Below are 13,318 nucleotides of genomic sequence, written 5' to 3'. Positions count from 1 at the left end.
CTGTTGCATACCAGTTCGTATCTCTCACATCCCACAAAAAATCTCGAACACAAAGCACCAACATATTTTATCTGTCTGTGGTGAATTACCCAACATAGTTACTCAAAAAGGTGTACAACTTTCGTGCACATTTCCGTTTCGATAAGAAACCAAATTTACGTTCCATGTATAAAATGCTCCGTATTTCAGCGTCCAGACTGTGGCTTTTTAGCTGTCCTCCGTTTCGTATCTCTTCTATACAACCTCGTCTGTGTGTTATTAAAATCAGATCAAAATTTCCATATTTCATACTAACAAACGTAGCAACTCGGCCCAAGTTGAGTCGTTTTGTTCGCGTAGCTCGCTTTTCGTCGACTGCCAAAAGAGTCTTTCTTAAATTAACTAAAATCAAAGTTTCAAAGTTGCATTATCAAATCTTGGAGTTAAGTCGCGAAATTATAACGAGCAAAGTGCAGATCGTGCCGCGTTTTCACCCAATAAAATAATTAGAGAGCGAAATTCGAGTCGAGCACTCGCAAAGATCAACGGCGGGGCGGCGCCGACGGCTCCAGGCGGGAACAGAAGGGACAATGACTCCATATACGCAGATGTAATGTCTTTTTGAAATACAAAAATGTAAACTAAGTAACAAAATGATTGGGACAAAAAAATCTATTAGCAACACTGATTTATTGGTAATCCTTCGAGAATGTCAAATTATTTTACCCACGACCACGATCTTAAAATAAACAGGTCTAGAAACTCGTGTTTCAAAATTGAATTAAAAAATCTGGATCTTAGTAGATTTTGAGGGCAACTATACCCGTGGTGCCTCTATCAAATACTATGTTAATTACTGCGTATTTATGAACGAAAAATGACGTCTCCGTGCGTAAATAATGTCAAATATTAAATTAGCACTTGTCATAATTTGTTAGGTTACTGTGGGCTTATCAAAATTGTTAAAAAATGTGCAAAAAACAACTTAATAAGCGCCACATATAAAGTACAATATGTTTAATAAAAGTTGCAGGTAAGTTTCATTTATTTAGTCCTCGAGGAGGTTTTTGGTGTGGTCTTACACTTGATGATAGGAAACATCCTTTACCTTTTAATCTGCATCTTTTAGAATAACGTTCATGCTATCGAGTCAATCCATAGCATGTATTAATTGCCACCTTCCYGTCTAGTAGAAAACATTGCTGTTATTGATCTTTACCCAAGATGCTACCTATGATGATAATAATGCAAGACCTTTAAAAAAGACGWTGAAAAGAAGTTTTATTGAAGAAATAAAACAACAAATAAATAATGTTATTGTAAGTAACTTTTATACATAAGTTATTTTTTAGTTATACAATTCTAACTAATAATGTAGCGATCATGGTTGGTGCAAAATTTACAATAGAAGGATTTTGTGAAAACAATCTTCCAAGATTTTCAAAAATGGTGTTTTTTACTTGRTCAGAACCCACTTCGTGTACAGCAAGCTTTTTTGAATAATAAAGAAAACCACAGTCACAATAAAGACAATTTCAGGATCTATTTTTGTGGTGAGCGGGCACTTTGTAAACAGAGTAAAGAAATAAATAATTTTYTAAAAACTTGATACATTTGTGRACTCATTTATCTWTAGGACTTTAGAGACAAAATATGACTTSTTAGACTGATACAACTATGTTAAAACTCAAAACCCTAGTCGATTAAATGCTTCAATGTTAAATGTTTTAATGTTTTCTCTCTAATTTGGTATTTTTTTTCTCAAAATGTAATTGACAGCTTCTGTCTTTTCTTTGCAGTACAGAATTTAGAGTTTCATCCAWTCCCCTGGGRTYCAATTTTTCTTTCACCCAATAAAAAACCAATTGTTTATTACTTTATTTAGTCGTGCAATGGAAAACWGCACAAATTCTGGSCATCTGCAGAAGTGTTTTTGTGCAACCAAGATATAAAAACCAAATATATTTACCTTTTTGATTGCCAAAAACATTGAACGACAAACACAAAACCAAAAATTTTTTTTATTATTTAATTTAGAAAATAAATCAAATTAAACAGAACGAAAGAAAACAAGATATTAACCAAGAAAACATAAAGTATAAATCAAAGAAAACCATTTTAAAACACCGAAAAACTGTGCACAAGCGGCAAAAATATTTAGAAACATTGGAAATAGAGAAAAATTCGCTTTTTAAATTTGTGGTTATCTGCCAAAATGCTGTCAAACAGTGAATTAATAAAATCACCACGTGAAGGCGCCACGGGTATAGTTGCCCATGGCCAACTTCATCTGTCTTCCGCTGCGCTCCATACRGCCGTAACATACTGTCGATTTTATATGAATGCGTTGAAWTCTACTAACCTCAAAAAATCGTCTGGTAACAAGCGTCATCTACCTGATAACTTAAAGACTATAGATATTTYAAATTTGACAATTTTTGTCAAATTTTCAATCATTCTTTTAAAAAGTTCAAAGATCGACAAGAAATGTTTTGTTTGTGGAGAAAAAGATACTTTATTTGAAATACTTAGCGATATAGCAGCTCGTGCTGAATGGATAAAGAATACTCCGGAACTTTGTGGTAATTCTATGAGCAAAAATTAATAAAAACATTTACCTAAGTTCCTACTGCTTATTTGTAATAGACAGAATGCTCTCGAATATACATTCATATTCGAGTTTCTGTCTTATTATACTATAAACCCTCTCTATTATCGGACTTAGTTTTCCAAAAAAATTTTAGAATTAGAATGGAAATAGCTACTTGTTCCAGAGGATTGCCAGCACCAAAAAACTGTTACTTTACCTCAGCACACATTTGGCCGACCAAATTTGTCGTTTCAGTCTTCGACAAACGTTTCAGAAACAAAATAATTTAAAAAGAAGGAACATTGAAAGAAGTGCTGGAAATTTCTAATTTAGGACTGTCAAAATATCAATTAAAAAGTTTTCAGTTAACCAAGTAGATGGCACTATTTACCGGACGATTTCGACGATATTTTTGAGGTTAAGAGAATTGACTTTTGGCTAGTTATGTTACGGCCGTATGGAGCGCAGCGGAAGACAGATGAAGTAGGYCATGAGTTGCCCTGCATAACCACCCGCGATTCAGAAAAAATAATTCAATTTCAAACGTATTTATGAATGGAGTTTCCAGRCCTGTCTATTTTACGATCGTGCCCACAACCATATATGAAAGTGACATTTTCCATACAGTCAATTACCCACGAATCTTGACGWTCTCAAACGAATCGCATGATTTTCCTAACAYACGTGTGTGTTGTGAAAATAACGTAAGAATTGCGGGTGATTGGCTGTTTGTTAGCCATGTGCATTGCTTTTGACATTTATTTTCTTCATCCATCAAAATTGACACAAGGTTTTGTAATTAAAACCATCCACTATTTAAATCTAAATCAGCTTAATTAAGTAAGTACTTAATATTAATAGACGCCTAATTTAGGTCTTAGATATTTTACAAAAACATTAAATCGTTTCATTAAAAATAATGGTAGTGTATTTGTCGTGGAGTTGCGGGGCCGTGGGAAAAATATTGTACAGTTACAGAATGAGAAATAATGTAAAGGTTGTTTTAAAGTTTACATTTGAAAATGACAATAGTGCCCGAAATTTTAATTCCGCAATTGTACATAACTCATTGGAAAGTGTCTAACGCACCGTGGGGCTTCTGCCCTCGGCTGACGCCTCGTGCACAAGACTCCCCACTATTTGTCACTTTTTGTTCTCATCATATAATATACTATTGTTTTACGTGTGACAATGACAATTGCTTATATTTCAATGTTATAATCATTGTTGCCAAATTAAGCTTTCAAATTTGTTGCCAATGACAATTACTTTTAATGGGCAAAAATACCATGTCTTATATTTAATTTATGATTAAAGTGGTTTGTGATTTTGATATATGTTGCCAACATTGAATAATGTGGAGACAGATATTACATTGTGACTACACATGATTGAAATTTTGTCACTAATTAGGGCACAAATTTAAAATCTTAATTTGGCTATCAAATTAAAACGTCATATTTTTCTAGTCATTTGTCTTAATTTTTGAGAGACGGTTGTTGTAATTATTTAATGTCGCCAATAGATTTTTATCATAATCATTTATAGTCAAGCAGTAGGTATACTCTTTTTAATATTAATGTGCATCAAGTAGGTTGTAGAATTCTAAATGAATCTTTAATTTAAAGGCCGATTTACACAAAAAGTGTCATTATTGTATTGTCATTCAGAACAAATTTAATTATATTGTAATGTGTTTTCTTTTCTTTACTATTTTTACTTATTCAAACCTGGCGCCACCAACTTTTTCCTAAAAGTTGGAAAAGAACTGTTTGGAGATGTTCTCCAGGTTTACACTACATAAGAATGCCTTTCCGGCCAGCTTTTATACAGTGGAGAGGAATGGGGAGGTTCGATTGAATTAAACACAGGTGATTGAAAAGAGAAATTTATTTAGTAACCATAACAACAGTAACAACAGATAAAATAACAAACTTTACAAAACAAAATCTAACTTGGACCTAGTGAACCCTAGCCCTTGGAGAAGACGTCCTCCGTGGGTGAATTTGAGGGGAGAAGTCCCGTCGGTTGCTTTTCCTGAAGAGGTCCAGGAAGTGACACCACCTAGGAGAAGTCCCAGATGTTTAAGCCCTTACCACGGAAGAGGTCCCGTGGTCCGTGTCCAGAGGTGAACTCGGCTCCCAGAAGATGTCCTGAGAAAGGTATGTTTTAACGACGGAAGAAAGGTCCCGTCGACCGTATTCTTTGAAGAGGTTCAAAGAGCACAGTCCTTCAGAAGCAGTCCTGAAGTTATTCCACCAAGAGAGGTCCTGGTGATTACGTCCGAAGAGAACCGGAAGGAGACTCAAGTGAATCTGCCGGTGTGGCGGCCCGTTCTCCTTTATATACGCTTTGAAGTCAACATTCCTATAGCAACAAAACAAACACTTTGTTTCCACTTTTGATCCATTTATCTGGGCGTACCTCTCATTGGTCTATTTTTTGGCGGTTCTTTTAAATAAAACACCGACACATCATAACGTTTATTCAATGAATTTTTACACTTTATAACTGACTAATTGTTTGGAAAATATGCTACACATATTTCTAATACCAAACAAATACTAAATCTAAAATTTTATTACAATATCAATAATAATAAAAATCTTTATGTTTGCTATCCTATGTTAATTACGTTGGTAATTGTAATTATTTTTTGCTTCGTGGGGACGCATTTATTTGAAATAAATATTTTTAGGGAAGATTGAGGTTAGGATTATTTGAATTTTCGCATGGTTGCCACCTTAAAATGATCCCTTTCAACGACTACTTCGATGCACATTCATCTGAAAACGAGTATATACAAATTGACAAGTATGACATGTGTATTGTATGCTACGTCTTTGCATCATTTATGTTGCCAACTTAATTCCAAAGTCACAAGCGTCTTTAATCAGAAGTGGTTTTTTAAACATTTCTTTGCGAAAAATWGAGAATGCAACTACGAATATAAATTAATTATTGTTATTTTTCTTTTCAGCTGATCCGAAGAAAGACCACTGCAACAAAACGGTCGAAATTTACGAAGACGTCGCTAGTCCGGAAGTGACGAGTGAGAACTTCGGGAAACCAATGACATGCTGGTATAGGTTTCGGTCGTTTCGCGGAACTCCCAAAGATTGGATTCTTCGGATTAAGTTCAACAAATTCAAAGTGGGCGTTTTGCTCAACGCTAGCCATTGCGAGGGTGGATATATGCAGGTAAAATCAAAATGTTCGATGATTAATCGACAAAACTTTTCTTGTGTTAGTGCAAAGTCGTAAAAACTCTCAGAAGAATTAATTAGCATCTTGGTCGACAAACTTTTCGGTTTCTCGTATTTTACAATTTCARRGGTTTTATTTACTTCTTAATTCTGGAACGCTTTAAAAGATGTTRAGGTCGTGCTGTTCTTATTTACTTTGTAATCTGAGACGGCGGCAAGAATTTAAGTTTAAAATTACAAATAATAAAATATTTAAGGTTTTACTTGTAAAGCCGTATTTGCTTTTTACACCGCCGTCAAATTTATCGACGGTTCCATTTAAATACGAAAATATGGCTCGTAACTTTTAGTTGTTTTCGACATAAAATATGATAACTTATTTATGTAAAGCTTGAAATAAAATGGCAGCGCCATTTTTATTTTATTTCAAAACGTTTCCTCTTTTACGACGTTAAAAGCTCGGACAAGAGTGTTGCAATATTTAAATACTGATTAATAATTCTGTCATGTTAAAGCGGGTCCTTTTCAACATCAATTGCGCAATGATAATGACAGTAATAAACTTAAACGTAGCTTTAAATGAACTAAAAACATTGAAATTAGTTGATATTAAAGCCGCTATGAGTTCAGTGAAGTCGAGTATTGWGAATTTAAATTCGAATTGAACTATTCTGAATAAAACTTTTGTATGGAAAATCGACGTGACATTTTATTTTCATCAAGACGGATGCATTTGGAATTTGCAATATGATTACAACTCGGCGAAACAAAGTTCGAAACTGAATTTRGTAATTAAATGAAGCGTGAAGTGAGATTTAGAGAACTTTTCCTATGGAATAGTTGCTCTAAATAAAGTTTGCGTAAAAGAGGTGACATTTTATTTACACAAAAGTGYAGTTTTTAAATTTTTCTATTTCTGATAGGCAACGAACTTAGCGACTAACTAACAACTGTTACAACTTACAGCAAACTCAGGAAAAGGAAAAATAGTAATATTTCACTTGTAATATGCCAAGTGCATTGATTATTGTCGGAAATAATTTGAGTGACATTTCTGAAACGTCCTTATTGCACAAACACGTTAGTGGAGTGCAATTACGTTGCAGAAATGCACAAATACAAAATTTCTTGGCAGAATCAATGCGCGAGGGTATTTCCGGTAAGAGAATCGCACGACGCAGGGACAAAATATGCAAAATCATAGTTTTTATTTCTAGAATCAATATCACAAAATAATTTCTAAAAAATTTCTATTAGGTATCACTCCTTGTAGCATTTCAAGGTGTCTCAGAAAGTTGCTAAAGTTTATATTGATCAGCAAACATTAAAATATTTAAATTTTGTACGAAATTTTTAGATTCCTACAAACCCCTTGCCTAAAATTAATTCGAGTACAGGTTGTTAAAAAAAGGTAAAATCACGGGTACAATGCACATTTATGTTTTTTAAATAAAACATATTATATTTTTATACGTTTGTGGATGTAACTTTTGATACTGATGTTTTTAAGCAAAACTTTTACTAGTCGATTTTATTTAGTTCTTAAAATTGTTTATTTTTTTGACGAAAACACACACTTCTTAAAATTTATTACTCCAAGATTAAAAAAAATAAAAAAATTAATTAATTCCGCTTAAAGTGAAAAGTATGAATTATAGTACTTTAATATTTTTATGGAGAGTTGCATTCGAGAAGCTAAAAAAATGAAGAAGTCTCTTAAAATAAGTTGAATAACTTAAAAATAGAACACCCTATTTCTTATATTTGCATCTAAAACAATTACCTTGCAAGCAACCTAACATTTGATTACAAAAAAGTAATTAACTTTAAACATTAAAAAAACATTTAACATTGTTTCAGTAGTCGAAAAACAAAATTTTCAGATAAGAATAACATTCATGTTGTGCTTAGACCACCATTCGTCATTTATTACAGTAAAATAACTCAAATTTTAATATTTATGGCAGGTATTCAAATCCTCGTATAAACCTCAACAAGTAATCCGTGGTGGAGTTACTATGGTTTAGTATGGTAACAACAATGCTCATTGAATAATGTGCATTGTTGCTACAATTACCACATAAACTTTAATAACTTTTTATATGTTTTCTGTTAATTTTCTTTGTTATTCTTCGACATTTTTTATTTTCTTAATTGCAATGCAGTTAAAAACTACTACAGCTTTAAGTTTGAACTTTCCTCTTTAAAGTGGTGAAAATCTGTTTTTTTTTTAGTATTCTTAGTTTTTGTATACTTAATACATTTTTAAAAAAGACTTTTTTGTCAAAAAAAATTCCAGAACTAAGCACAATCGACCGATAAAAGTTTAACTCAAAATATTCAGTATTGAAAGCTACGTCCAAAAATGCAATAAAATATAAGGTATTTCATTAAAAAAAACATAAATGTGTTTATTTCTGAAACATCCTGTAGATTTGAAATAATTTTTTGGGTGATGCAGGTGGCTATTAAAGGTCAATAATAGATTTTATTCACAATCACTAATGTATAATGGCGATTACCAACCTTTTAAAATTTGGGTAACGCATCATTAAATCTCATGAGGAGTAATAATACTTATTACTTCCTTTGGGCGGTAATATGCAGAATAGCCAACCTTAAAATAAAAAAAATACCGTGAATTTTATCTTTCAAATTGTTACGCATAATATTTTGCTAAATTCAATTGCTTTTGTAGCAGCTTCTCTTACTTCTGGGGGAGTACACTGCTACATTTTAAATCACACTTTATTTCAATATTTTCTTTGACATTTCTGAAATGTCAAAAATCAAACACCATTTGGATAGCCTACCACGTTTAAACCTTAACTTTGTTAGAATTTTATTTTACTCAAATTTTTGACTGAAAATAATGTGATTGTGAATAAAATAGCATACAAACCTGAGTGGTAATGGCATTAGCCCTTGTGCTTTATCCGATCTCGAAGCTGGCGTTTCTAGATTGAACACATAAGCACTCGGGGTAATGCCATATTTACCACCTCGTTTGTAATGTACTATTTCCAACTCGCTGCGACACTCTGATGTATACCGTGTCTGTAAAAAACGTTAAAAGATTTTGGGGAGTGGTTCCCTAGGTCAAAATATTTTTTTCTCTTGTAACCATTTCCGGAAAACGTGTTTTTTTTAAACTGTGGCATCGAACTTATTTCCGAAAAGCAACCCACGCAGTAAGTTTTTTCTTAAATGTTCTCTTTATCGCTTTTGCTCGATTAGGAATCATTTTTGGGCATGGGTCCATGGAATTTTTTTTGTATATCTTTCAAGGTTTTTTTCCGGACAAAATTCAGAAAAATTGTCTTGTTGTCACTCATACAATCCAAATTTTTCTATTGGTTTTCCGCATCGTCGTACGAATCTCAAGATAATTTTTCTGAAGGCTGTTTTTTAAACAATGTCATACATTGTTGACGTTAGTACCACTAGAAAAAAAATAGTCTAAAATATATTGAGGCGAAAACACTAATATAGTGATAAATTCGAAACTATTTGTAGTTTTTGACAATTTGTGTATAAAAGTATCAAAGCGAAAGTCGTAAAAAGATAAAGAGAATACAAAATAATTATAAATGAGGAGGAAGGCAATTAAATAAGGAAGAGGTTCTGAATTTAGTATTTAATATAATTACCATAGGAACATGGAATTTTTGATTCATTAGCTAAAATTAATAAGTGGAAATTTTTAACACAAAAGTTAACATCGAATATTTAGCCAAACTTTAAACATCAAAAACTAAGACTTAATCGTGATGTTATGCAATTTTTACTCGTATACCACTCGTCCATTGATTGAATCCGAAAATTTTTTCGCGTGATTGGCAAAAACGTGTAATTAATGACGTTTTTGACAATCACTTAAAAAAAATTCCGGAAACAATAACGCACTCGGGGTATTATAACTGACAATAAAGTTGAAAAAAATAAGAATTATTGGTATTTTCATTGGTTCATTTGACGAATTGGTCCTTGCTTAAATTCGGTAATTTTTACTGTTGCGATTAATTAACACAAAATTTATTGATTTACCTATTTTATCTCTTTCACAAAATAACTTTTCTTATACAGGGTGTTTACAGTCTTGGAGTTGAAAATTGACCTAGTAATAGAAGAGTACATAAGTACTTTAACCGAGAAAAAACTCACACAGTTGTTATTATTAAGAATGCTATTAACCTACATAATATTGGTACACGGTTTGAGGATCACTGAAATTATTTCTTTGTACAGATAAAATTGTTTTGTTGCAACAGATAAAAAAACGTATCCATGACAATGAAAAGGAAAAGTCACTTCATAATTTTGACACTGTCATCATTTGATTTGCTTTTGCTTTAGTTTTTATCAAAATTCGAAGATCTTTTATTTAATCTCTTCCAGCGAAATCGTTTCCAATATGTTTGATTTGTTTTTCTTATTTTTTTTTCCGAATTTATGAACATGTATGGCAAATGTAAAAATAATAAATTGGTTGTCGTGATTATGATTTACGTTGGATGACAAGGTAATGATACTAATTGCCATTGTTGCAGCCGAAGCAGCAGTTCTCAAACAAATAGTATAAATTGAATTATTTCCTTGAACAACGTGAATTTTCGTTTTATATAGCGTATTAGTTTTCTTCTACCGTGAATATCATTTCATTTAAATTTCAACCTCAAGACCGTAAACACCCTGTATACACACCTATAAAAATTCTTGCTGGAACTCTATGTACAGACATGTTTTGTAACCATGATTGTAAACTTGAAAAGCTTTCTTAGAAAACGTTGTGTGTTCTAGGTTATCACAATATACAAATTGTGTTTATTTTGTAATTTCCTTCGCTTTGGTTTAGAAGAAAATAACAAGCGTCATTGTGAAAAATTGGCCCAGTTTAACGTCAGACCGAACGTGTTATCGTTGAGACAAGAAAGTTCTTTTTCGCTATCGCACACGGCGGCCTATTTGTTTTATTACGCCCCTGTCATTCGTAATCTAGATTGGACTTGTTTTCGATACCGATACGGCGACTATTTACTGCCACCATTCTTTATGTCGTTACGTTATTATTATTGGCTTTTATTTGAGACATTGTTTATTATTTCCGGCGAAAAAATTGTTCAAAGGAAATTGACACCCGAGGGAGGAAAAATTAATAGGAAGTCGAATGAAAGCTGAGATGTCAAGTACGGTGTTTAATAACAAAATAAATTTAAGTGCCTTCTAAACTCTCATGAATATTGTCTGTTGACAAAAAATCTCTCATGTAGATTCAGATATTTTTTTTTAATATTGTATAATGCTGACTAGTTTCTACAAAATTGCTTTTGTGTGAAGTACAATTTAGCACAACATTTACTTTACTAAAAATTTTTTTGGAAATAAGTGTTTCACTTTATTATAATCTACAAATACTACATAATTAACTCAATGGGTGATATTCATAAAAAAGCATTATAAAGTCTTGTTTTAGTATGAATTTTCATGCTTTCTAACAATTTGAGAAAAATTGCATTGAATTTTGAAAATAATATATTTATGATGAAGCTATTAATAGCATGATGTAGTGTGGCAATAAAACATTACATTAGATAATTCACTTTTGATTACCATACTCTGCTAACTATAGTCTAAAATAAGTTAATGCATTTTAACAATCGACCAGATGACAAAACAGTACAGACAAAAAATCCTTTAATCTAGATAGTAACATAGTACGAGTATTCTAAATGGAAGTTCGATTTATCACTGGTTTGGAATTTCTTTGTTATAGAAACAATAAAATTAATTTAACTGGAATGTGATTTATTGAACTCCATTGTCCACGAATTGGGATATCAAACAAAATGAAAGTACATTGTGCACATTATAGTGCAATTTTGTTTATTTATTTTATTTCGAAAATAACGGAAATRTTAATATAATTTAATTTGTTTTTGCTGTTATTTTGTAAAGTTAATCACTAATCTCGAACTAACTTGATGAGAGTCTAAAATAATTAAACTCGATTTTAATAAAAATTAATCTTGTATTTCAGATGAAATTTAATTAGTTGTGACAATAAACAGTCCTCCATGGTTTTTCGAATTTTTAACCAAATTTTATATTTGAGAGAATGTAACAAACAAATAAAATTGCATGTTTCATGTTCGTACTTTAATAAATTTAAGTAATAAACATGTCAATTTATTTAAATTTATTTTTATGTTTATTTAGTTGCACAACATGGAGTTTTTTTTTAGTTTCGGGCTATAAACGATAAAAAAAATTACATAAATTTTAAATAAAGTTAATTCTGTCGAGAGTAGAATTAAATTATAAATATTTATTTGGGTTCAACTGACAGGTTTATTTTAAAACATTTTCAATTCAACAGATTGTTTTTATGCCCTCCAAATAAATAATAGTCCTTTCAATCAAAAATTAGTTTTATATAGTGTATTTCATAACAGCTACTGCAGCTACTGTACAACTACAATTATTATTTATGGCTGTATAGAGGCTGTAAACGAAAATTTGCGCCTCATCGCAGCATTTGATCTCCGAAGTTTTTAGAACCATCGCTCTGCTCTATGAAATTTAATTTTGCATACAAAAAATTACAAGAGAATCTACAAAGTTTGAGCATGTTATTTTTTTGCTACCCCTAGAAGTTGCTGCCGAAATAGGTAGGTTAAGAATGAAATTGTGAAGAGGACATCACTCACTGAAACTCAGCGTCTAAAGCAATTACGGGCCAAGGATTATTCCCAAGACAAATGAAATATGTGAACTTTTCTTACAACAGATGTCAATAGGTATTCAACCAATTATTATTGCCCTAGATCGGGTGACTCGAGTAAATCACTGATTAAATTTTGGAAACAACACTGTCAGCTGCCATTGCTGCTATAGTACTGAAACCAAATGCAGCAACATCAACAACATACGATGGAATCAACGGTCACTTTCCACTATCATCTAACTGTAGCTCCTAGATACAGGATACAATTTTAGATCGACTTGATTGTCTTGAACAGAAAATATTGTGCTACAGTAGTGACAACAATTTCTATCACAACAAGAAATTTAGCAGGACTCGGAGTGAAAACTGAGACAGAAAACAAGAGGCAAACAAATCGTGCTTTTTCATAGACGTTTTAGTAGCAATGCTTATAGATGTACTTTTCAAAGAAACGTACAACAAACTCAGGAGTATACAGTACTTCTGCATCAAATTTAACAAACAAGATCCAAGCGAAGAGTGCGTTTTTCTGAYGATTAGAAGCGATATTGCAAAGATTTCATTATTGTGGATATTTTTTATCTTCATTTGCCTTACTAGGAGGGAGATAATGTAGAGATTGCGTTGAAAAACCAAAGGTTTTTGTTTTAAAAAAGGTTTTACTTGACGACATAATAGCAATGGGTTCAATATAATTTTTCAAAGAAATAAGTAGTTTTCATATCATTAATAACTATAAAACTACAATCTTTAAGCCAAAAAAGAATATTGAAATGCTTGATAATTATAAAATTTTTATTCTTGAAAGTTAAGTTAAAC

General features: G+C 31.8%; 1 protein-coding gene across 1 annotated transcript in view; it reads left to right on the top strand.

Moving 5' to 3' along the window:
* Positions 1 to 13,318, top strand: part of LOC123016218 — a 169,888-nt gene that overhangs the window by 52,507 nt on the left and 104,063 nt on the right. The window contains exon 2 of the mRNA XM_044416479.1: positions 5,550 to 5,770. Within this exon, the coding sequence (XP_044272414.1) occupies positions 5,550 to 5,770 (221 nt within the window). The remainder of the gene's footprint in view (positions 1 to 5,549; positions 5,771 to 13,318) is intronic.

The sequence above is a fragment of the Tribolium madens genome, unplaced genomic scaffold (assembly GCF_015345945.1).
Source record: "Tribolium madens isolate multiple individuals breed KSU strain unplaced genomic scaffold, Tmad_KSU_1.1 Scaffold_1;HRSCAF=32;Tcas5.2_LG8, whole genome shotgun sequence".
Classification (NCBI taxonomy): domain Eukaryota; kingdom Metazoa; phylum Arthropoda; class Insecta; order Coleoptera; family Tenebrionidae; genus Tribolium; species Tribolium madens.
The sequence above is the reverse complement of the archived record's forward strand: the minus strand, read 5'-3'. Positions and strand labels throughout refer to the sequence as shown.